The sequence below is a fragment of the Cinclus cinclus genome, chromosome 1, assembly GCF_963662255.1.
Source record: "Cinclus cinclus chromosome 1, bCinCin1.1, whole genome shotgun sequence".
Classification (NCBI taxonomy): Eukaryota; Metazoa; Chordata; class Aves; order Passeriformes; family Cinclidae; genus Cinclus; species Cinclus cinclus.
The window spans coordinates 64,593,066-64,618,846 of record NC_085046.1 but is presented as its reverse complement, the minus strand read 5'-3'; the positions used below and the strand labels follow the sequence as shown (position 1 = coordinate 64,618,846).

General features: G+C 42.4%; 1 protein-coding gene across 1 annotated transcript in view; it reads left to right on the top strand.

The window, feature by feature from the left end:
* PHACTR1 (phosphatase and actin regulator 1) overlaps positions 1–23,846 on the top strand; it is a 293,040-nt gene extending 269,194 nt beyond the window's left edge. The window contains exons 10-14 of the mRNA XM_062498877.1: positions 6,396–6,451; positions 11,247–11,308; positions 17,746–17,886; positions 21,137–21,213; positions 23,338–23,846. Of these exons, the coding sequence (XP_062354861.1) occupies positions 6,396–6,451; positions 11,247–11,308; positions 17,746–17,886; positions 21,137–21,213; positions 23,338–23,353 (352 nt within the window). The 3' untranslated portion in view covers positions 23,354–23,846. The remainder of the gene's footprint in view (positions 1–6,395; positions 6,452–11,246; positions 11,309–17,745; positions 17,887–21,136; positions 21,214–23,337) is intronic.
* Positions 23,847–25,781: the final 1,935 nt, after the last annotated feature.

Genomic DNA, 25,781 nt, shown 5'->3' with positions numbered 1-25,781 from the left:
AAGTCAAAAATCATAATAATTCAATCCCTCAATGAGCTGAACCAGAAAAAATGGCATCATTTGAGCCATGACTCAAGAATAGATTCACATGATCTAAAGAATGGGAAAACAAATTGGTCAGTTGTAAGAATTTTAAACAAAGAGCCAGCTTGGTTATATTTTTCACTATACACAGATGCTTGAGCAAGCAGAAAATTTGCTGATTAGTTTTCCCAAAAATCCTCACTGCAATCTAGACTAATCGGAGCTTTAAAGTCTATATTGAAGCTGTTTCTCAACACAAAATCAAGTCTGGGATAAGGATAATTTTGGGGGGTAGTAAATGACTGCTTAGAGCCTGAATTAAAGTCTGAATAATTTCAGTTGTAAATCTGATTTTCCTGTAGAGCCCAGCTGGAAACACAACTGCAGATGTGTTACGGGAAATATAATTTTTTTGGCTCACATTCCAGACTGTTCTGTATTTCTTGCAGTGCTGAGCAAAAGCATTGCCTCTCTCCCCAGGGTTATGGGACTGTTGCAGCTATCCTGGATCAAATGTCAAGGGATCACAACCAAAAGTCTAGGGAACATACTGGGATACTAAGGCAGAAGTAGTACCTTGCCAGTAAGGCACCATCAAAAAATTTGTCTTTCATAACTGATACTTAGCAGTTTTTTAGGCTTTCACCAAAACCAAACACCTCTTACCAAAATTGTCTAACTTGTTCTCTGCTAAACTGTCACAGTGGTGCTTCACCCATTTTCCTAGAGATGAACAGGCATCTCTGCCCATGTTGGTCTGCTTTAGTCATTGCCACAGGCTTCTTTGTAGCTGCAGAAGCATCACCATCTCCCAGAGGCTGAATACTTTAAATCAACAGGGAAGTGGAGAGCAGTCATTAATTTCTCAGGAAAAGGAGTTACAAAGTGTATTGTCATGACTGATACCAGGAGACTTGTCACGCTTACCTGTGAGAGAACTTAAAGAAAGTGATAATCCTACAGATTAGCAAACGTCTTAATGGAGTCTACTACAGGAATTGTATTGGTATAAAACTGTTACACTTGCTTCTTGGTTAGGGACTTTCTATTTAATATGCCTTCAGTTTATTCACTCATTGATAAAACTGTATTTAATCCCATTTTATAAATTCTGTTTAGGACAATGATAGTCCTCTGTAGGCTCTACAGTCTGGCTGGCAAAATCTGGGCTGACACTTCAGAGGAAGTGAACCGCTAGGCTTGCAATGATTTTTTTGCTGATTGTGCAGAGATGCAAGGATGGAGGTAGTTCATTCCTGCCCTCTGCTAACAGTTAACTGTTAGAAGCAAATATAAGATTTTCTTCTCTTGTGTTTTTTCTGAATTTTCTGTACGTGGCATGGGAGTGCAAAGAGCCCCGACAGCCTTTACTTCATCAATTCTGCTTTGCTAATCAGCATTATTAGTATTGGGAAATGCTAAGTAAATTAAGACTCTTTACTCCCATTGAGTTTTTGTCATGTGGGATTATTTCTCTGATGTAAATCAGTGCAGTTCTAGTGGCTTCAGTCATCCTCATTTATGTCAACTAAAGAGCAATGTGACAAGCAGTTCTTTGTAGCAGCTGGCTTCTCATGTGCCCAGCTCAGATTTACTGCTGTTAGAGCAATGTCTGGGGTAGTATGAGCCCAGTTGCAGCTGATTAAAGATATTGACACATACAGAATAAATTCAGGAGTTGCTCCAGAAGTTATGCCGCACTGTGCTCAGAAGTTATTTTACATCAGGGTGAGTTAAGTCATGAGGAACAGCTGTGTGAGCAGGATTTGGCTCAAAGATGCCTTAGGGATATTCTGGACATCTCACTGTACTGCTGTATGCCCTGTAGTGTCCAACAGTCCTGTTTGTGGGTCCCACACACCAGATGTCACCATTCAAACACTGGAGAGCTGCTAAGTTCTGCCTTTTGTGTCTGCAAACACTCACAGTTAATAATCCTGGCAAGTGTGTGGGGAATAATTTTCTGGCAAGCCCTGTATTGTATCCAGCCATTATACTTGAATATGATATGACCCCACACTAGGCTCTTAAATTTTCTTGTCCTCTGGACAGAGGCAAAGATGAATTCCTGGTACACAGAAAACACGTATCCCACAGTTGGCTGCTGTCCTGAGAGCCCTTGGGGAGTGGCCACACTGCAAAGCAGGGTAAGCATCACTGTGTACTTCATTTTAGTGTTTTGTCGTGCACAAAGAGATTTTTTTCCTTTTATTTCTCCTGCAGAACACTGACACATAGAGCAGAAACATTTCATTCTGAGTTCTTGGTTTGCTGGGGAGGCTCTAAACAGTAGCATCCATCAGTGAAAATGCTGCCTTTCTTTCCTGTTGCTCCCTGAGGAGATTACACCAGCACCAGCCAATATTTTAGATCTACAGCAATTGATTTTGCATGATTGTCCCTTCTGGCCCCAGATTCCTACTTGTCTGCCACATTGTGACCAGCCCAGTCCAGAGAAAATTCAAAAGAACAAGCAAACAAACAAAAAATAAAAACACCTAACAAAATAAGCCTCACTATACAATGTCCTTATGAAGATCTCAGCTCTTATTGTCTAGCACAAGAAGTGTGATACATTTGACCATGCAGAGAATTAATTCAGAAAATTGGTTTGCTGTCAAGTTTATCTTTGTAAATATGAGCAAACTTTTTTTTTTTTTACATTTGGATATGATTTTTTCAGTGAAATCCTAGGAAGGCTTTCCTTATGTCACCATAAATCTTACGAAGGTTTCCTTTGTAGTAAAACCTTTGTCACAGTGTATTTGCAAAACTGTTGTAATCAATATTGCAAAAATGTATGAAATACAAACCAAGCAATACATTGTAAAGCACAAATTACAAAAAACTTTCCCATCCTCTTGAATGCCTGAAGCATATCGCAAAACTGTATGGATGGCACACTGAAGGTCAGGCATGTTCACACATGAACATTTTAAATACAGACAGTGCAGGTAGAGGTGGTTACTTGCTAAGGTCTGTCTCCCCTGTTCCTTGGTTAGACACCTGAACTCAGTGTGATGAAACAGCCAGAGTTACCTTTCTGATCAACAGCAGCACCACACCTCACTGCATCCTTATGGTTTGCACAAGCAAATCCATTCTTTGCTGTGATACTGGGTTCCTTTCTCACCTCCATTTTCTCCCATTTATTCTGATTGTGCTGCTAATGAGACACCTTTTTCCTGACCTGTGGCCTCCTGACTGCCTCCTGCAGCCCCTGTGATGTTAAATGAAATGAGGCACAGCAGCAAGCCAGCAATCAAACTACTGAAATCGACCTCTGCAAGCTAGGTGGGCTTCATTAACAACTTTTTATGCTGGGCAGGACAGGAAGGAAGGCAGACGAGGGGAGCTATCGCCGCTGATATTTGCCAAGGTCAGAGCTCTATGCTGGAGATGGTGTACTGAAATTAAGTGTGAAAGAAAAAAACGTGTCTTTGGAGCCATAGTAATAAAGCAAGAAGTGCTTGTGTTTCTTGATTTACATTATCTGTAACTAGTATCAAGATTATCAAAGATTAACAGAGATGTTAACAGCTGCTCAACATCTGGCAATCCTAGAAATTAGGCAGCAAGAAACAAGAGCTGAAATAGTGCTGTTCTCAGGAACTGGTGGAGATGTTTGTAAAGCCCCAGTAGTTTGGGGGCATAAGTCACTATAACAGCATGAGACAGAATTAAATTAAATGAGCAAGAGACCATGAAAAGAGATAATTGGGAGAGCTTGGAAGGGAAAGACTGTGGAAGGGGCTGGGTTTATTTGAGGAGCTCATCGAGGAGGGACTTACAATGAAGGAGAAGGAGCAGGCTCAGTCAGTCCTCAAGGATGATGGAAATGGGAATGTAACAGCAGTTCATGGAGATTAAAGCAGACACTGGTACTGGAGGCCAAGAACCTCCATGGCTTCTATTCATTACTTTCTTCATCTTCCAGTGTTGCTTTACTACTTGCACTGTAAGGACTAATTAAGATTTTGTTCCACTACAAGAATACCTTAGCTTTTCCTACTGCCTAAGTAACATTGTTAAAAATTCTTGAGATTATAAAACTCCAGAAGTGATTGTTGATACATGAATGAACCTATCCAAAGTGGCATGGCTTTTTCTGCTGTGCATGACTTAGAAGTGGTGGTCACCATTTAGGTAGGAGCACTCTGCAGACTGAAAAGGGTGGATAAAGGGAACTACAGAGTAATTTGACTCTTGATGGGGAGCATGGGTATCCTTGTCTGGCTTTCACCAGGGGCTCTACTGGACAGTTTGAGGAAGAATCCCGTGGTCTATAGGTCCAGAGCAGCACAGAAGTAGAGGGTGAATATAATAACACGGGCATACTTGGAAGAAATCTCTGTCTTCTTGTGTGGAAGCAATGACATGATAACATGCAGTGAAAGCTAGGTTTAAATGCATCTACTTCATGGCAGGTACCTCACTAGACACATGGAAGATGTGATCCTTGTTGCAAATCACTTCTGCAGGTAGATAAAACTTCTGCCTTCTGTTAGGAATGTCCTAGTGTGAACTCTTCATGACCGAGCAATTATCTGAGTCCTTCAAGCCCTGTTTTCTTGAAAACAGGAGGACTTTTGGGGAGCGTTTTCTTCTTTCTCCTTTTACTATGATGTTTGTTTCTGTAGAAGCCATCCACATGCTGCATGGCTGGAGTTCATCCTGAACATCCCTCCGATGCATCCTCTTGAAAAGCATCATGGCATGGGGGATTAAAAACATTTTTAATACAGTTCCTGCAAACACATGTGGTGAGCTGAAAGTGGCAGCTTTTTGGTTTTGGTTCTCATGTGATGCTAGAAATAAAGTAGTTTTAATTGCTCCACAGTCCTAAGGTGGAGTCTCGCATTAGCAACAGCTACTGTATGTTAAAGATGGTGAGAGCAAGCATTTGAATAGCACTTTCTGTCTTCAAAGTACTTTGCAGACATTCTTTAATTCTGAATTAAGGATTGGTTTCTGTCCCTTTTAACACTCTTCTAATGACATAAATGTTCAATCTGCCATGGGAAAGGGACAAAGCTCCTGACTCCAAATTCTACACTGAAATAGGACTGTGTTCTGCTGGTTTGTTTTCATGGTGTTAAGTGACCCCAGAAGACATATGTCTGGTATCACCTCTGCTGATGGAAATCTTCAGACTGTAAAATCAGATGCCTATAGAGCTTCTGCCTTTGAACAGCTGGTGTAGGAGGTGGGCTCCTACCCAGTGCTTGTGCTTTGTTCAGCCCTGTGCTCTGCACACAGTGTGAGGGGCAGAGGTCTTGAACTGGCACACACATGAGCTCCTGGCTCTGGAGAAGGCTGGGGTTGCATGTACACCAGCAGCTTAGTCCCTGTGTGGTGAGGAGCCATTGTCAGACATCTCTTGTCCAGCCTTGCAGAGCCAGCTCCATTTCAGGGAGCTGCTGTTTCCAGGGTTGGGGGAACATTCATTGCAGAAGAGGAAGCCATGCAGCATTCTTATCATTTCCTGTCAGTGCTTAGTAACTCACAGGGAAACTGGTCCAGTGGGCCAGAGACTGGAGCCCTCAAGTTGGAAATGTTCCTGAGTGACCAAGTCTGAAGGAAGAGAAAGCTCTCATGTCATTGGTACCATTGACAAAAGTCCCATTGATTTGGATAAGAGTACGAGGATGCCCAGCAGTACTGAGTTCTGATGTCATCTCTCTGGTTTGCTTTGTTTTGCAAAGATCCTTTTGTGCTTGTTCTATATTCTGAATATTCAGATCATTCCTATGTACAGAGCCCCCATTTGTAATAAGATTGTGGAGTTTGTTGTTATATACAGGTTGACTAGCAAATCACACTGATCCTTCAATATAGGATTTAATAAAGGCCACAAGAGGAGGAGAAGGGAAGTGCGTGTGATGAGAAGGAAGGCTACTATTGTTCTGCCCTTAGTGCTGCCAAACAGTCCCTTATTTTGTCTGTGTCTGTATGTTCAAACGCTGTGTGAACAAGCGGGGCGCAGTCAGGAGGCTGGCGAGAGGGCAGCGAGAGGGTTAGCTGGATCCTAGCTAGAAATACTTGTGCAAGTCAGGAAGCAGGCATGGAGGGAAGGAAATTAAGTGGAGACATCTGTGTGGCTTAGCTTTCAGCAGCTCTGCCTGGGGTAGGGGTGGGAGAGTCATGCCTAAGATGACATAACATATTTTGTCTTTCGTGGGTTTGAAACAGAGGAAACTGAGAAAGCGAAGCATGGTGTGTGTCACGCATGGTCCAGGCATACCAAGTACATAATGGAGCAGTGTCAGTGTTTTCTGTTCTGCCTTTCACACCCCAAAGTAACTCTTCAAGGCAGAGAACTGAGGAGAATATGATATGGTCCAAAAACTGATCTTGGACTTTTTTCGCAGACGACTGAGCCAGAGGCCGACTGCTGAAGAATTGGAGCAGAGGAACATACTGAAACGTAAGTCCTGATTCTGCTGACATTTAACCTGAAGCCAGATAATTTGGGTTAGATTTCATGTACATTTGGTGTTTTTTATAAACATCAACTATTCTCTGTAAGCATCACTGATAATAATTAAAAATAATAAAGGGCATCATAAGTGCAAATAAGTGTGGAAGTCTGTAACAACTAGTTCTGCAGAAACAGTTCTTTAAAATCAGAGTCAGTAAATTTTCAAGAATAAACAACCTATGGAGAAAAAAACCCAGATGTTGAATGACATTCCAAACAGGGGGTCAGTCATTCTGAAAAGCCTCCTTTATGCAGCACTTATATAGATGAACATCCCATTGTAGGTTAACAAAGACATTAGTGGATAGCTTGATTATCTTTCCTAAAAATCTTCACAGCAATCTATGCTAGCTGGAGCCTTTATTCAATTTTAAAAAGAATCCAGTGTGACTCAGGGTTATTTCCCCAAAATGTTCCCCTGAAATTCTCCCTTTAAATCAGCCAAAAATTTGCTGGTAGATCCTCAGCATGTGATATTTTAAAGGGACAAAATACCATTCAGAAATCCTGAACCAAGTTAAGTTAGTAGATACATTGCCACTGACTTCAAGGGAAGCTGGACTGGGTCCAACTTTCATAACTTCATGAATGAACAGGAAGAAATTACAGTTTCTTTACTTGCATGGGAGTGTTTTGAATATTAAAAACAAAAACAAAAGCTGTTTGTCTAACTGTTGTTACTTTGGAAACAAAACAAAAAGTTCTTCCCCTTTTAAGTTAGTAAATGCATATTTCCAGGAAAATTTTCAAAAATTACTGTAGAAAAAAGTATTCTGAAATGGTACTTTATACATAATATCTCCTTAGGTAGGTTCATAATTCACCTTCTCTTGTTTAAATAACTGGGTTGTATAGAATCATAAAAACATGGTAGCAGAAGATTAATTCTCTGAAAATCAGCAGAATTCATTTCTCAAATACTTCAGAGTCTTAGCAGATTAATGATAGTGTTAATGCCCAGCAGGATCTTTTCATCTGTTGACGTTATTACACATGGCAGCCAGAGAGAGAGAGAGACACCACTGTCAATGCAAAGAGGAGAAAAGATTGGGCAGAGGAGTGGCATGGACAAGCCTGAGGCTGCTGGAAAAGCCATTTGTTTGGGACCAGCCCTCTCTTAATAGCTGTGCTCCTACTGTCTATTCCTAACTCCAATGACTGGCTGCTGGAGGAAGTCAGGGGCAGAACCTGGGGAAATATTTGGCACATCCAGCTGTGATTGTCTCACAGGGGTGTAGCAGAACAGCTGGAGAAGGGGGGAACCTGGGACATGACTGATGCCAGGCTCAGGCACAGAGGGACAGAGGCCAATTCTCTGCAGCTCTTGTTGTCATCCTGGGACCTATGAACAAACATGTCAGGCACCACCTGGCACTGGTGCATGACCAGCAAACACTGCCCTGGCACTGGGGGAGGTGGGGTCTTGGGCACCTGCTTTGAACCAGCATCAGCAGAGAGCAGCATCTCCAATGTTGGGTGCCTTGCAGACATTCCTAAAGGTCACCGAGTGCCCTAAAGATGTCTTACATTTCAGAGGAATTACGCCTTGAGTAATACCAGTTTCTTTTTTAATTGAATAAAGGCTCTTAAATGACATGGACGTTTGAAAATACTACGCCGAGTCCAGAACCATATTGTATTTCCTAAATGGAATTTTCATAGCTTGCTTTAGCACAAATCTGCCCCAAAACATGTGTGTCTTGGTAAACAAACAGCTTCCTAATTACAGGGAAGGGTAACGTGGTAGTTCCAAGGCATTCCAACTTTTGGTGAACCACAGCAGGAAAGAAAAAAATATAAATTTTTTCATAATTTTAAAAAGAAAGCATAAACATGCTCAACCCTTAAACAAGTAAATATAAATATTTCTGATTTGTACATCATTTTTGTCACTCCTCTAGACTTCTGAGAAGGAACATTATAATAAATATAATGGAGTGCAGGGAAAGAGAGACTTAGGAAGTGCTAATAAAAAGAGTGTGAATTCTCTGCATAAGCAGGTCAAGCAATTTGCAAAAACCCAGCTCAGAGCATGCACAAACACAAAAGAAAACCTAGCAAGCTCTTGAGTAAACTAAACAGGATTTTCCCTGCAGTAAAAGCTGAAATTTCCCTGATGAAAATGTCAGGTCTGGTACCATGATGTTCCTATTACACATGTAACTGCTTTACTGCCCATACTGATGGGAAAAATGAGGCAAAATGTGGTTGGATAGCCAGTCTTTATGCATTAATTGAATGCTTCCTAGGTCTGTGCTACGGCAATAATTACGAGTTATCTTTACAAGGGCAAAGCATCCATTGCCAAGTTCTGCTAGTTGGTGATAGCAGCAGTGAAATCACAGCAGCCGCAGCAAGGAAACAGAGCAGAGACAACTGGTTCTTGTAGGGTCCTTCACTGAAGTATCCCATTTACTGATTCATATTTAGGTCAAAGGCATATAGTATGAGGAGTCCGGGCCTGCAGGGTTAGTTTGAAGACTAGAGAACACTTTGCAGCTATATTTGCTGTCCAGTTGTATAAGGAAAGATGCCTCAATGCCCTGTCATGCACCACCCCTATGCCACTTCTCAGGTGGATAAAAGTAATCCAGTTGTCAGCCTGGCACATTCAGGGTTGCACAAATTCCTCACAAAAAAATGATGATTAAGTGGTTTCTGAATGCCTCAAACTGTACTGGGGGACATTTCACACCAACACAGAAATCGGGCGTGAAAATTGCACCTACATCCAACTGCTCACCCTGACACCCAGGTTTAGAGAACCTTCAGAATCTCCTGAATACATAAGATGAAATAAAGCATCAGTTCTGTAGTTTCACAAGATTGGCATGACTTAACTTCAAAGAAATAGCTATAACAAAGTCACTTTGTAGTTTTGAAGGAGAATGTATTCAAATTTTCCAACTTTTACCTGTCGGAAGTCTTAAGCCTACCTGGCTGTCCCTGAAAGTGGGTGGCTGGGCTGAGAGTGAGGAGAAGAGAAAAGCATCAGATGCCAAGGACAAAACTTAATAGCCATTACTAAGTTTTAAACGTAACTCCTTGGCTGCTTGCAGTTCTACCCTGACTCTGTGGGGGCTCTCTTTAGTGCTGTGTCTGAAGGCAGGTATTTGCAGGACCAACTCCTTCAAATTTGAGACACAAAGGGAAGAAAAAAAATTGCTAGAGGGTCAATTGCTAGAAGACTATCCAGCCCAGTAGGAACAGAAAGCATTGAAAGAGGAAAATTACATTTATCAGTGTAGGTACTCCAGTGATATCTTAAAAAGACAGTTGTGACTCCCTGCTGTCTTGTGTTCTTTTTAGTCCCCTACTGGTTTCCTTCCTTCTGAAAATATAAGCAATATTTTTGGTAAAATGGCACTTAAAGATCAGAAGTCTAGTTTGAAACATCATATCATCGACAAATCCTTTGTCCACTTCGGTGGAGATTTCCCAGTCCCGCTGAAGGCAGTGAGCAGTTGTGATAGCACTGTCAGCTCTACTGTCCCGAGCAGTGAGAAACTTGGTCTCCAGCCTAGCCCTCCTCACCTGCTCAGAGGCTTCTGTGGTCTCAAAACCTCATTTCTGTGTGGGGAAAGCCCCAGTTTTCTAGTGAGTGTGTTGGTTTGTGCTCTGCACAGCTGAAAAAGCTATGGCTGGTGGATTGTTACTGCAGCTCTGCAGCAGCTCCATCTGCAGGATCAGCAGAGAGGAATGTGGGGTTCCCCCTTGAATTTAGTGCAAAGTTTAACAATTAAATCAAGGTACCTATCCTCAGCTGGCCTTTAAGGTCCATAAAGTCTCCTGCAGAGAGTTATTCCTGCCTGAGCTAGTCCTAGCTGAGCAAAAACTGGATCCCAGCAGGGGCACAGAGTACTTACTGGAAAAGCTGATGAGTTGTTTGCTCTCACCTGCTATGTGCCAGCATGATCAGAGTAAAGAGAGTTTCAGCTGCCAGTGAAGCAATGGAGGCAGATCCTAACTGATCCGAGAAGCTGAGTACCTGGAAACCTGGGATTTTAGTGACTTTTGGTAAAGGTCAATGCAAAGACAAAAGGCATGACAACCTTCTCCTAAGTTGAAGAAGAGTTAGCTAGTGTACTCAAATGTTATTGAGCTCTTGAGGGAGAAGAGTTGAGGCATACCCTGGTAAGAACTTGTAACACGGGATCTTTTGGCTTAATGTTAGAAGTTATTTGACCTAGGATGAGCTTTTATGCTCCAGTGTGATTCTTCAAAGGCCCACAGTGGAAGGACACACTCTCCTTAACTCTGCTCATGCCATGGGAAGTTGCACAATTTGCCTGGCACTTCTATTCCAAAGGGTTTTTTCTATTAGCTCCATAAAGTAGCTGAAATAAGACATTCTGCAGATGGAAAAAAAAATGCACGTTTCTTTTCCAACCACTGACCTTGCAGAATCCAACCCTATGGTAGCTGAGCCCCCTGAGGCCACCAGGCCTGTGGGCAGGGCAGTAACATTTTTTGAAGAGCTGGCTTGCTGCCCAGCCCTTCTAGAAAGTGACATACCTGAAGAGGTGCCAACAAAGGGAAAGGAAGGAAGCTGTAGATGTTTTATGAAGCGTGTGAAGAAGTGCAGTAGCTACAGATCGAGGAGGTTCACCAGCCCCAGAGGGACATACTGTGCATCAGAGAGGTCCTGAAACATTAATACACTGATGGAAAGGCTTATTCTGTTGCAAACTGTGCATGCTTGATGAGTCCACAGTCTGAGATCCTTGTAAATCTTTTACAGCCCGGAATGAGCAAGAGGAGCAAGAGGAAAAGCGAGAGATTAAGAGAAGATTAACACGTAAGGTGAGAAGCAGCTTTGATTCTATTATGACACTGCTGTAACTTTCTCCCTATTGCAAAGTTTTTTGCCTTTTGCCTTTCCTTCAGCACCGTTTTCAAAAGTAGAGTGTGAAACAATTCTTACAAAAGAATCTTTAAAAGAAATCAGCAATGTTTCAGGGTGTAAGTCCACAGAGAGTGGAGGAAACCACTTTGCAGGCTACTGCTGGTAACATTTCAAACATTAAAAAAGAAGACCTGGTCTTCGTAACTGAAAGAGTTTTGTACATTGAAAGATAGAGATCGGCATTTACAAGGACCAGTGCTTCTTGTAAATGTAATGGCTTCTGTGACCATTACAGAAAGCAAATTTGAAACAATGCTGATTTGAAAATTCCACCCAAAAAACCCTCATAAAACTGGAAGCTAAACATTTTCTGGAAAGAGAGGTTGTCAGTTGAGGCATTTAAAGTAAATGGAGACAAACATTTGCAAAATAAGTATATAGTGCAGAAAACAATCTTGTATTGGTAGGGAAGGACAAACAAAATAGCATTTCTTGTTTCAAAAGTCATTTACTCTTAAAACTGAAGGACAGTCATTTCAGATGTACACATTCGGTTTTGCAGCTGGCATAAATGTCTACAGATACCCAAACATACACAGTGAACAATCCATCCTGTTATTGAGAATTAACTTTCTTTCAGCACTCACATATTTCCTATCTCCAGAAGTAAAGAAAGCCCTCTATAAACTCACATACTTGTGAAGCAGCACCATTCCCTTTCTGTACAATTTTAGATGGCTTAGGGTTTTTTTTGGTCTATGTGATCACAGCTTTCATGGTATAAATAATAGCAAGGAAAGGTCTCTAAGGTCTCTAATAATAACAAAGAAGGGTTATATTCTGAGAACTGAATTGCTTTCTACCACAGTTTAAAATCTCATGCCTTATTCTCAGTTCATGTAAATAGATAGAATTCTTGGTCACCAGTGGGGGGATACTGCTGTTGTCTGCAAGAGCTAGAGAGCCATAATATTGTTTGTAAAATACATATTCCTCACCACGATGACAGGGATGATTTTGCATTCCCTCTTAGCACTGCCTGAAAGAAAAAATCCTAACTGCATTGCAGATGTTTCATGGGATTGAGGCTCTGCGCAAAGGCTGGAAATAACATTTTACCAGTCTTTCAATTTCCCTGTACATTGAAGGGTAAACACATGCAGGAATCCAGTGCAGAGCTTGATGCCACTTGAGAAGCAGCTGCAATAGATACAGAGCAAAGCTCTCCATACCCAGTGTGCCACCTAAAGAAGTGAGGGTTGCTGACAGAGCCGGCGCCATCACCACATGGTTCCCATCCTCCACTATCCTGTAGGAAAGGTGCAGAGCACAGGAATCATCTGTTGCTGGCAGAGGCCACAGCTCAGCTAAAGCACTCAGGTTGCCACTGCCTCACATCAGTGTCTGCTCCCTAAAACCTAGGCAGTTTTCTGAAAGTTTTCTTGCTTTGCCTTGTTTGCACTTTTAAGTAGGAAGGACAGGGAAAGCAGCATCAGTCTGAGGCCCTGGCATTTGTTTCTTTAATGTTCATCCCCCTGTTCCTGGTCACATACCTTTTAGTTTTTTGGGGTTTTTTTGCTTCCTCTTTAGTAACTAAAGATTTTTCTCCCCCATATTTCTGAGGTTGATAGCAACATGATTTAACATTGTTTGACTTGGATCATCTGTTTAAACTGTTGTTAATTGTTCTAGTGACACATGTAATTTTAATGAAAGAACTGCCGGGCTGATCTAACAGATATTGTTCTCACCTACCAAACATACCATCATAAAAGCTCAGAAATCACTAGAGGAAAGAAGTTAATAAAATGTGCAAGTGTTTTAGATAACAGCTAGAAATGCCAACCACCGAGTGAATCCTGCAAAAATAGTTGTTATTCCCCAGCTGTGTCCTTCATGAGCCTGTCCCAGATGTGTCCTTGTGTTTACAGCAGAGTGGCAAGCTCCTTCTGTCGGTTTGTACTGGAGTCTTAGTACCAGAGGATTTTAAACCTCACATCAAGCTGAAGTTTAACTGAGCACAGCAAGTGTGTTGCCCAGCAGCCCTTTCTGTATGCACTGTGTTTTCAAGCACACACATGCTCGCAGGGTAACTTCAACATGAGAAAACTCTGCCATGTTGCCTCTTTCGTAAACATGTGTAGTTGGGAATAAGAAGGGAAGTGGGTTCTGTAGAAGCCACTGATGAGACTTTTGACCTTGCACTACAGAAACTGCTACAGTCTCGAGATTTTTTTTTCGTGGCAACATTCCAATTCCAAGGGAAGAACCCACTCCACCCATAAGAAAGCTGTTCTTAAAATTCTGTCAGCACTGACATTTTGTTACAGTGTTATGATGATAAGTTTTAACATGACATGCTGTAATAAGTAAGATTACCTTGCTAGGTCTAGATGCCTTATTAAAGTCAGCAATAAATATCCAGTTGAATTAATCATCTGGACAGGCAATTTCTGGGGGAAAAAAAAGAAAAAAAAAAAAAAGAAAAAAAATCAGGTGACCTATAGCGAGCTGCCCCTTTTAGCACTTTCCATCCTCTCTGACTCATCTAGATCATTAACTGGGGTGAGGAATAGCTACCATTCAAATAACAAAATGAAGGCACATGCTGTTGGCTAAGTTTCTCAGCAGCTCGTGTCCCTCCTGCCCGAGGAAGGAGAGTGGGAGCATGTTTGCCTGTCACCTGAGATGCCCAGCCACCCCTGTCCTCTCTCTCCCTGCCCCTCAGGCCCACCAAGCACCTCTGGGCACATGGACCTGCGTCGTTTTGAGAGGTAGGACATGGGGACTAGGAAAGTTTTTTTCTCTGAGCACTGGTCTTGACCTCCAGCCCATTCAAAGAAATTAATGTGCAGAAGCCCTCTGGAAGTGTTGCAGATAGGTCAGGAGATTTGGGTTCCCACAAATTACTACCAAGAAGGCATCTTCTCTGAACCATGATGAACGTGGCCAAGGACCAAGGCAATTAACATAAACCTGGATGTCTCTTGAGTACTTCCATTATAGAGAGAGAATTGTAGCCTGGATTAGCAGAGCACTTTAGAAACCACTTGCAAAGTGGAATAGACATCTTCTTTTCCTACCTTCTCTTCTCTTAAATGGCACCATGCTTCCCAATCCCCAGAGCTGTTTACTGCTTCCTATCCCCCCACTGCCGAGAGCTTATTTTTCTCAGAGGTCTAGCTCCAAAAGGAAATCTCTCAGAGTTGTAATACTGACTACCAAATTGAAGAGGTGTGGATGTTTCTTAAAAATCCATACAATAATCTGAAATATTTGGTCCTGTTAAATCCTTGCCCCAGTCCAATTTAAATGCTCTGTTCACTGGTGCCTCTCTGGAAAATGTCTCCCCTGCTTGAAGATGTTCAAGCTTTTCTTTAACTGACCTCCACTGGCTTGCATCAGCAAAGGCTTTTGAAAATAATGAACTCTTGAGAGAGGTGGAACTCATCAGAGAGAGGTGAGAGAGAGGCAGTGGGGAGGAGAAAGGTCAGAGAAGAAAAAGAGGTTAGTTGCTAATTTGGATAAACTGCATTTATAGTCAGAGGGAAAGGTCTTTGGGGCATTTTCCTCACATCTTGCTCCTGTGTCTTTACTGCAGAAGGTGGGGAGCAAAGAGGGGGGTGCTGCTGGTTAGGGTTTGTAATTTTTCAGCTTGTTTTCTTTTTGAAATAACAATTATAACATTTTAATGAGGTAACAGAGCAGGCAATGATGACATGCTAAGATAAGCTTCCTTGTGACTGAAGTAGAACAAACTCAGCATTTTGCATTTGACTAAATCCTAAGACCAGATTGTCAAGAGTAAGTCACTCTCCCCTTTACCTGGTGGGGATGCTTGGGTTTGCTTCATTTCTCATGCCTTGGACAAAGCGGGGTTTGTTATACCTTCCCTTTCAAACTGCCTTAGTATCAAAGCCTGGAAAATGCCCATTTGTATCAATGTGCTCCAGAATATACAGAAGAAAATTTGACCTCCTGTGACAAGTCATGAGAGTTCCTGTCCTCATTTACTGCTCTTGCATTAATAAAATCCATTTATTTTAAAAGGGAATTTTACCCTTGTGCAGACTCAAATAATGAGTCACTCACCATAGAATTACCCTGCTCCCTCGGCTCCCAGATCTTCATAGATAGGTAAATAGAAATGTAAATGCCCAGGTAGTGAACACATAAAAAATCCAGACACACTCATGCACATACATCCCTTTTACATAAACAGAAGTAAATTTAAAAGGGTCCAGCTCAGTAAGAACCCCTTCTCCCTGCTTGGAGCACCACACATTGTGCAGACAATTGCATTGTGCCCTTGGACATGTCCTTGTCCTGTAATTTTTGAATGTGCCCTATTCCTTCTGCCTGTTAGAAGAGCTCGTTCTCAGATGTTGCTCGATAAGGACTCTGTAGCATTAAGCAATTTAACCTCAAGACACTATAGCTCACAGGTCATAAAAATAAACTGCAAGGTGAGATCTCAGATGAGCTGTGCCCTCAGCATGGACACACATTGAACTGACACCTGCAGTGGGGCTGCTTACAGTCTTTCCTGAAAAGCTGATTCCCCAGCTTGTCAAGAGTTAAGGGAGCTCTGGGCAGCCCAAACATACTGCAAGATTCTCACTCCTAGAAAGTCATGAGACATCTCTGCAATGGTATGAGAAGAAGGCAGGGTAATCTGTTAACCATTCAAATAATGTAGCTTTAATTAATGGCTTTTAGAAAATGACTTAGTGTGGTTGTCTCTCTCGTTACACTTAGAATTATCAGATTGGCACTTTGGTTTAATGTACTGAATATATTTTGTGTGCATGTATTTATATATGGAAATACATGTAGATTTATGGCTACACATGAACTATATGATACCAGCCATTGATTTCAGGACTCTTTCACAGCCAGAACACTGGCACAAGAGTCAGCGCATCTTTTTTCCATCCTCATTCCTATTCTCCTGAGCATCTCACAGGCAGGACATTAGTGCAGCTCTGCAGACTCTCCATATGAGGTGTTTGAACCCAATTTGTGTGTGCATGCTCAGGGATGCTGGTATAAGGAGAGCAGCCCCACTGCTGCCTCCCATCACAATCATCTTATCTAAACAGAGAAGAGAAAGACAACCAACCGTGCCGAAAACAAGCACACAGGCTTACAGCCAGATGCAGGACAGGGTTTCTCCACCCATGTGCTGAAGAAAGGAGGGATTTTTCACCTTTCACTTAGTATCCTGGCTGTTTTAAATCATAATTCTCCCTAGAAGATGAAATGCAGGGAACTGAGATACTTGGTTTGGAAGAAATGTGATTTCAGGAGCATAAATAATATTGCAGAATAGAATCTCAAGCATTTTATTAAATATTTAGACCTTTCACCCTTCACAAGGGTAAAGTATTTCAAACACATCTATTTCTAGTGAGTGTAGCACTGTGTAGGAAATTATTATCAGGATGTAATTTTACCCAATGTATCCTGGTTACAAATGTTCTATTCTAACAGTTAAACTTTTCAGCTGATCTACAGCCACATGCACACATTTATGTAGCACCTTCAGAAATGATTGTGTAATTGCTTTTGACATTCACCAGCATGCTGTGCATCCGAGGAGAATTGATCCCTGGAAGCCAGCTCCTGTCCCTGCCATGTAAATGGCTGTGCGACACGTGGGCTATCAGCACACTAATTTAAAAGGAGTTTTTCACTGAGGCTGCTGTGGAATTTAAAAGAAATGCTTGAAACAATGAAGATGCTTTCCTGACGTGATACAGTCCATCATTGCCATTTCCTTTGGCTTGTAGCATGCAACATAAACTTTTAAAAGTCAAAAATGTTGTCATACAAACCACAAGTTAAAAGTTCAATGAGCGTTAATCATCCTGCCTGCCTTTTCTGGAGGTAAGGATAGGTCTGCAGAATATCAGAATGGTAAAGAAAGTTGGTTTTCACCTTTTGCATGTAATTCAGGGCAGGAGTCAAGTGGCCTGACTCCTCTCAGGCAGTGTAAAAGTACAGGCAACAGCAGCAGAAGGCTGGAAAATGCAGTTCATTTTAGAGTTGTGTTGTGGCCTTTGTCTCTTCCTGGAACACCAGTGCATTAGGAAACTTTCTTTCCTTACATTTCATTTCTGCCAAGGGTGATCAACCTCAGCTGGGAATCAGCAGCTTCCCAAAGAACAGTGGGCTGCTCTGGCAGCAAGGTGAGATGATATTCAAGGTGTCATAACAAGAAGGCATTTCCCAGGTAGCAATTCTGTGAAAGGCAGATAAAAACAAAGCACTGGGTATGTCCGAACGCTCATTACCATAACAGTGGTTGCAGTAAAATAAATTCCCAAGCAGCGCTCCATAGGGAAAAACCAAAGTCCTGATGTGTTTTTCCATACCTTCCTCAAACCTGCAGCTGAGTCAAAGGCCCACAGTGGAAGAGCTACGTGAGAGGAAGATCCTCATCCGCTTCAGTGACTACGTGGAAGTGGCAGACGCGCAGGACTACGACAGGAGGGCAGACAAACCCTGGACACGACTCACAGCCGCCGACAAAGTAAGTGGAGCAACTCTGGGAGAGCCATGGCCTAAACACCCAGAGCATGTCATGGCAAACAGCATCCCTTGGGTCCCACAGGTCCTATGGTTGTCAAGGAATAAGCATCCACCTGACCTCCCTTCCCAATGCACCTGTGATTTTTTCCCATTCACAAGGTTTGTTTATTATGTTTGAAACATAAATCGTTGGCAAGAAGGTTCCTATATGCATGGAAACCAGGAGAGGGAAGGAATCCCAAGCCCCTTGAGGAAAGGTCTTGATGGCAGCTCTGTTATTTTTTGGTTTTGGTCTTACCACCTTATGCTGCCCAGGGGAGAGCTCTGGCAAGACTTAGCAGAGCAGTGAGACAGAAGTGCGTGCCAGAATGGCTGTGGCAGGACACAATAGGCTTGGGTGTGAAAATGCCAGCAGATCAATTTGGCAAAGGTACCTCCATCCCTCCAAGGCAAGGTCACTTCTCTCTAATGGGTTACAACAGGGGTCTTTGCTCAGGATTTCTGCCACAGAGTACTTTAAGCACTGTATTGAAATCACACAAAACCTGCTGATGAAGAAGAAAACACACGTTTGATATGGATGGCACTGCCCTCTTAGCACTGGTGGAACTTCCAGTAAGTACTGTCTCTGGTGTTAACACTGCTGGCAGAGGGATTAAATTGCTGGCAAATTATATCAGCCACATGTTGAGGGTCTTAATGGGATTTTATGGATGTTGTAAGAAGCGACGACTATGAGGCTCAGTGATTCAGTCATGAATCTTGTAGTCACTCTATGATGCCCTTTTAATTTTAAAGACTTTCAGATACCTGAATTCAAGCCTTGACTATTTCTTTGCCATAGAACTCACTCATTCAGCAATGGAGAGCATGACATCCAATGTTTAGAGCATTAGCATAATTTCCAGCCACACCTTTCGTCTGTGGTGCTCTTGGTTTTATTCACAAAGGACAGCCTGTTATATAATTCAAACAAAAGAATTATATAGTTTGGTAACATTGTTCTCCTCCTTGAAAGAGGAATTTTTTTCAGTTCATCTTTGGTTAAGTTAATATAGCATAAACTGATCTGAAAAACAAAAAAGAAAATCTTCCTCAGGACTGTCCATAGACCATAATATACTGGGTTAAATTAGCTTTTCTCATTTTACCTCACCATGTTTGACAAGATATTAGTCAACTGACTTAGCTTTATTATCTTAATTGTTTGATGAGGGAGGGAATAAATCTCCCAACTGGTTCTACAGCCTTTGAGAGATCCCTGTCTGGGATGAAAGGCATGGAGAAATTTCAGCTGGGCATGGAGATTTGATCTCTCATCTCTGAAAAGAACAAGCAGTAAATACCACTATTAAATGTAACCTAGTAAAGAGTTTAGTATTAAGGCAGAGTACTTTGATGTCACTTTTTCTTTTTTTATAATGCATGTCCAAATTCAGTAGTCAGAGAAAAGGGTTAAGTCCTTCAAATTAACCTTTTCTCAGCAAAACACCATAAGAAGAGATGTTTGATGTCAGAGTTTGTCATTCTAATATTAATGCCTTTTATGGCATTAATAGCAGATAGATTGGTTTTGTTTGGGTTCTGTGGGCAGTATTCTGATTTCTCCTGTGCAAGTGACCCGCTTTTCCTCAACACCATGTCCACTGTTGGAAAAAATAGCCAGACAAATTGAAACAAAGCTGCATCATCCTAGATAGGATTATTTTCTTCCAGAGCTGTGATTCAATAGCTGTCTTCACTGGTCAGCACAGACTAGATTTATTGCAAAAACAGATTTTAGCAATGGTCTTTTCTGTTTGCCAGTAAATCTTGCTCTGTGTTCTGGGTGGAGGGAACAGCCTTCAGTCAGTTTGTCTTTAGCAGGTCTGACTCTTAGGGGAAGGAAAAGGGCATTTTTGCATCTCTCCAAGAGATGAGGGATGGAGAGGGGAATAGATCTGAGTCCCTGTGGGAGTCAACTGCCCCTGTGGCCTCTTTCACAGTCACTTCAGTAGCAGATTGGTCTGCTGGAGCTGCTGCATAGCCATCACTCTGTCCTGATGGATGAGGCAGCGCTTGACAGGGACTTCTAAGGGAAATAAGAAACCAAAGCTGTGGAGAAGGCACAGAAAGAACCTTTTCTGTACAAAAACACTTGCAAAATCCATCACTTAGGGTTTGTCAAAGCAAAGGTAACTGCTGACTGGAGCAGTGGCTGTTGTAAGAGTTCTGTTTTGCGCTTGTGCTACTCATACTGGTTTAGATTTCCTTCACTGAGAAAAATTCCTGACAGACATAAGTACCACTTACTGGAGCACCCCTTTTCCAGCTCTGCTATTTTCAGCATCACACAGAAAGGCAGTGCACACACCTCGGACCCATGGAAGCATTCGGCCACAGCAGACACCTTGCATATCCCCTGCAAATGCTCACCGTAAACCACTCATGAGCAACACGTATCACAGAGCTGTCAGAGGTCCTGAATCTTGGGACTTGAGCCATTTCTGCTCACTGCCATCTCTACCATGCAGCTGAGTCCCTCCAAGTCACTCCCTCTGGCTTTTTATTCTTTCAATATTTCTCCTCCTGCCAGTACCCCGTGGTTTCTTCTTCCCTCACAGACAAGCCACAGAGGCTGAATACCACCACACCATGGCAGGTTTTCTGCTGGATTAATCTGTCCAGTCATTTCCAGAAGCAGCACAGCTGGGTCAGAAAGGAGGTGCAAGACAGAGGGCCACAGCCCGAGGCAGAGTAGAGGGCAGGGAGCCAGGTATCCCTCTTTCCTTCCCAAGTAAGATCAGTAGCTTAAGGTAATAATTTCACCTGAGGAAATTCAGGACCAGTGAAGGCAGAAGATATGTCAAACAAAAGTCTGTGAGGATCTGGTCCCGGTCTAGTCACAGTCCAGCTCTGGAACAGATCAGAGTGTTTCACAGACTGCAGTGTGCTATTTTTTTCATGCTTGTGCTGCTTTGGATTTTGTACATGTAAATGTTTACATAATAAGCCAGAATTGGGTTCTGTACCTGCATTGTCTGTGTTGTTTTCAAATTGAGCCATTCCACCAAAGCATTTATCTCTTCCCTTTATGTGATTTAGAACATGCTTATCTCTGCTCCTTTTCACATTTTGAAGTCTATGTTTGTCTTTGTCTCTCTGATAATGTTATCTCTCTGCTTTACTTCTAATATACGGTTTTGAGAACAAAATGAACCTATTTTGATCTTTTGCATTTATACATTTATGAGTTTCTTTGTCCTTTGCAGGCAGCCATTCGAAAAGAGCTTAATGAATTTAAAAGCTCTGAAATGGAAGTTCATGAATTAAGTAGGCATCTAACAAGGTAAGATGAGAGATTAATTTTTTAGGACTAGAAATGAATACTGTTGTTTTCAAAAAAAAAATAAAGCCAGCAGCTGTTTCTCCAACATGCAGTGAACACACCATGAGGTCTAGGCAACATTTAGAATTACAGGCTGTAAAAGCAACTCAGACAAACACATGCTGCCCCATTATGTGGAGTTATGCAGGCACGTGCCATTTAATGAAGTATTACCTCTTTTTTTTAAACCTTAATGCTGCATAGCTGTTCTTCTGAGATCAAAAGTTTAAAAAAATAGATGGTGTCAGAGGGAGGACAGGCAGCCCTTGCAGAGCACGTAGCAAAGTCTGAATGAGCGCACACTAAGCCCTGCTGTGTGTGCAGCTGTTCCACACCACGCAGTTCCCACCCACAGATCTCTCAGTCTTGTCCTCCACATCCAGCCATGTGTGGTGCAGTGGGGCATGGCAAGATCCACACTGTAAGAGAGGCACTGTTATTTACACCTTGGGCTCTCTTTAGTTTTGAAGGTAGAGACTGAATGAATTATCCATGAGCCCAAACCAACCACCTTCCTCTCTGACAGGCTGGGGCTGAAGTCACGCCTTTTCAAATCAAAATTTTAAAGACAAGTGTTGGGTACTGAAGACAAGTGACAGTGGGATCTGGTGCAAAACTGGAGCTGCCCTTGTATTAATGCGTTCATCAGTTCAGAGCTCATGAAAAATGCAGGCGGTACTTTTAGGAAAAATACAGAAAAGCTTAAGGCAAAATTAATTTTGTATTAGGGGATTTTGATGTGTATAAATTAATAATTACATTAAAATTCACCACATGTATTATGCATATATTACCTTGCAGAAACTATCTCCCTTCTCCTTCCTAGCATGTGCTGGGCTGGTTGCACTGGGGTTTGTAGTGATGGAGTGCTGCTAGAGCCAAGCCAGCTGCTTCTGAGCCACAAGGTCTGGGAGTAGCCTTAGTATGTACAATTAGCCTAGATGTGTTGACCCCAGTGACTGAGCCTTTGAGGGACACTTGGCCCCTCCAGGGCAATGTGACAAATGTAGGAAGGATGAGGCTGTTTTAAAGGGGGTGTTGCTACAAGTAGTCAAGCTCCATTGAGAGCTCCACTGAATTCCATGAAGCCTTTAGCATCCCACAACATACAGACTGGTTTAGTTTTCCAGAAGTGTCTCTGGCTGCTTGGCTTTCACAGGTTTCTGTGCAGTATTTTCCTTTTCTTCCAATGTTGGAGTGAGCAGTGACCCTTTAAAGTTTGCATCTGAAAGCCACTGAGCAGCTTGGACTCAGTAAGTCTGGGCCAGGCATACAGAGAGCCACAGCTCACATAACAGACGCTGGAATAAAGGTTTGCCTGAAGAACAGCAGGATTTACTGGTTTGACAAGTGGCTTTGGGAAATACACACTTGAAGGAAGCATGCTTAAACAGAAGAGAGTAATTCCTTTAAATAAACTTAGATAAATCACCATTATAAAGTCATCAGCAAGGTAATGAGCTCTTCATGTCGTTAAGCAGTGGCAAGAGCCAAGAATGTGAGTGTCACTTTACTAGTGGGACCCATTAATTAATTCATAATAGAGTGAAAAATCAAAGCTTAAAAAACGTGTATTTGCAGATCTGACAAACCCAGGCCTTCTGGCACAGGGTGCCTTGCAGGAAGGGTGGCCATTTTAGCTCCATTTGTCTCTTTAGCCTCCATCATTAAGGAATAATTATGGTTAAACTGTATGTAAATATTTCTGTCAGAATAGCATAAGGTTTGTCTAAACCAGACAATTATTGTGGAGTCAGGCCTTTTATGGCCTGGAATAGGGTGAGCTGATCTGCTATCACCCACTCAGGGATGCCATAGGATGGACCCAAAGTGTATGAATGTCTCTGGTAGATTTTGGTGCAAACAGCTTGCACCTGTGAACTGTGAGTCTGACAAGGGCCAAGGAAGTGTGAATGTCTGTCTGTCTAGGGTCCTCTTGACAGCATGGCTGATACCAGTGCTGCAGGAACTGAACTGCCTAATGGTGTCACTGTAGCAATTAGTTCTCCTATTTTTTTTTATGTGCAATGTACATGTGAGGATATGATCTTACTGTTTCTCTTTCTTTTCCCCCTTGGGTTTTAGGTTTCATAGACCGTAGCAGATCAATTCTACCTGACTACTATGCCATCTTCAAAACATAACTAAAAGGAACCATAAGTGCTGGTATTATTCACTTCCCTGTTACGTACAATGTAAATCTTCCGAACTGCCTTTTTAAAAAAAAATAAAAAAGTAGAAAAATAAATATTAAAAAAAAGGAGAATTGTATTTACACGTGATGAGTACTGCAGCATCATCAGACCTGCTGGTTCAAGCTTCAGTAACAGAAAATACCCCTGGTGGGAAATTGTGCCAAGACTTGGCATCTATGTATAGGACTTTCCCGGCATGTGGATTTGCCATACGTGTTCAAGCCCAGCTGGTGGTGCAACCATTGTTGTCTTCAGGCACCCCTCATCCTGACAAGCCTCTGTCATCAACCCCAGAGAGCCCTGAGATGGTGTTCAGGGAATCACTTGGTCTGGATGAAGTCTCCAAAAGATGAGCCACTATGGCACTAAAGCACTTACACCAAACACTCCTTTCAAGCTGAGAGCACCTTATGATGATGGTGAAGGAGCGAAACTCTCCACAGGTCAGCCTATCTGTGAATATCATCTAACTAGAAAGGCATTTCTTTCCCTGGAGAAGTTTACAGCCAGTCAGTAGACACTGTTCAGCTTCCAAGCAGGAAAAGGTATCACCTCTGAAGAACAGGACTCTACTGAAGACTGCTTCAGTTCTAGCAACTGTTTGTTTTCCATCTCTTTCAAGTATAATTTTCTAAACCCAGTTGTGAGCCCATTAGCAGTAAGTGACAGGAACACTGAGGACCAGCAAGCAAACACCCATCTCTCCATGGTCACTGCATGACATCTGCTCCGCTTGTAGTTTGTCTTACACCCAAACCTCGTGACTGTGTGAGAGCCAACACGCCCCCAGCAGCAGGAAAGGCTGGGATTCCCCTCTGGCTCTGCAGGGGGACATGCAACAGGAGGGGCTGGAGGTTCCATGAAGGATATCTATTGTCTCTGTATCAGGTGTCTCAAAAACTGATCCTAAACTCACACTGAGCAAAGCATGACAAAGTGTGTTACCTGTCCTAACAAAAGGAGTCTGGGCATTGTTATGGATGGTGGGACTCGTCACTCATACCCACAGCTGAGGCATAAAGACAGAAATTCAGAGGTGTTCTGAGTTTATCGGTTCTAATTTTGATTTTCATTTATTTTTATTATAGTGGTTTAACACACAGACTGACCAAGCAGAGCTCGGAGAGCTGGTCACTCTGGGTCTGGTTTACTTGCCAACTTAAGCATGTGCTCTACAGTAAGGAAGCACACACAGCCTCACTGCTTTCAAGAATATGTTTGACAGGCTTATTTGAACCTGAACACAGAATCACTAAATTGGAAGAGACCTTCAGGATCACCGAGTCCAACCCATGCCCTAACACCTCAACTAAATACAATTAAGTGCTTTTCTGAACTTAGGCAATCACCCTCCAGAATTGTTCTTAACTAGTATAATGCCAGCAAGCTGGCAGACATTGTCAGGATTCCTTTCAAGCTCTTACAAGATACTATTATACCATGTTTTGGGACAGTGGCTGAAAGCACTGTAGCAACATTACTGTAAGATGTTCCAGGTTATTATTTCAGGACACCTTTTCTTCCACAATAGCTGTTTTCCTCTGACAGTTTGAACAGAGAGGCCAAAGTTTTTTACTACAGAATAGTTATTTCTGTTATTCTTTTACTAATTTTTCCTTTCTCACTGTCTTCCACGTATCTATCCTCTCTTCTGTGCTCCATGTCCAGCTCCCCCTGTTCCATGCTAGCATCGCCCTTCACTGATTGCAGGCTGAGAAGCCTCTCAGCTTGAGCATTAAATGGCCAGTGCAGTGTAATGCCAACACTCCTGCCTTTTCTCAGGCCTCACTTCACTCCTCTGGATGCAGGAGTACAGCCAAAGGACCTGCATTGTAGCCCATGGAGTGGCTCTAGCACCCAGCCTGCCCAAACAACCCTGGCAGTGAGGGTAACGCCCTCCATCTACATTTGGTGGTGGTACTCAGTGTCTCATAGATTGGCTGTCCATCAGAGAGAAGCAAAAGCTTTTCATTCTCATCCGTGGCCATCCTTGCAATGCTGTGGATTATTAGCTATTAAATGAGGATTGGCTGTTGTAGGATGGAACATTAAAGGAAAGTAAAAACCAGGTGGTTTCTGGTGCTTCCCAGACTGGGTGATGATTTCTGGGAAAACACACCATGATACCTGCCTCACCAGCTCACACTTGCTTTAGATAGAAGTTCATCAGTAGTGAAAGCCTTCAATGTTACCAGCTCAGTGCAACAGAGACAGAGAGCACTTAACATACCAGCCAGGAATACACTACTTTGGGGTTATCTTCATGAAAACCTCAGTTCATGTTTATAAATTCATTCACATGCATATGCACACAAGTTACAAGACTGCATCACA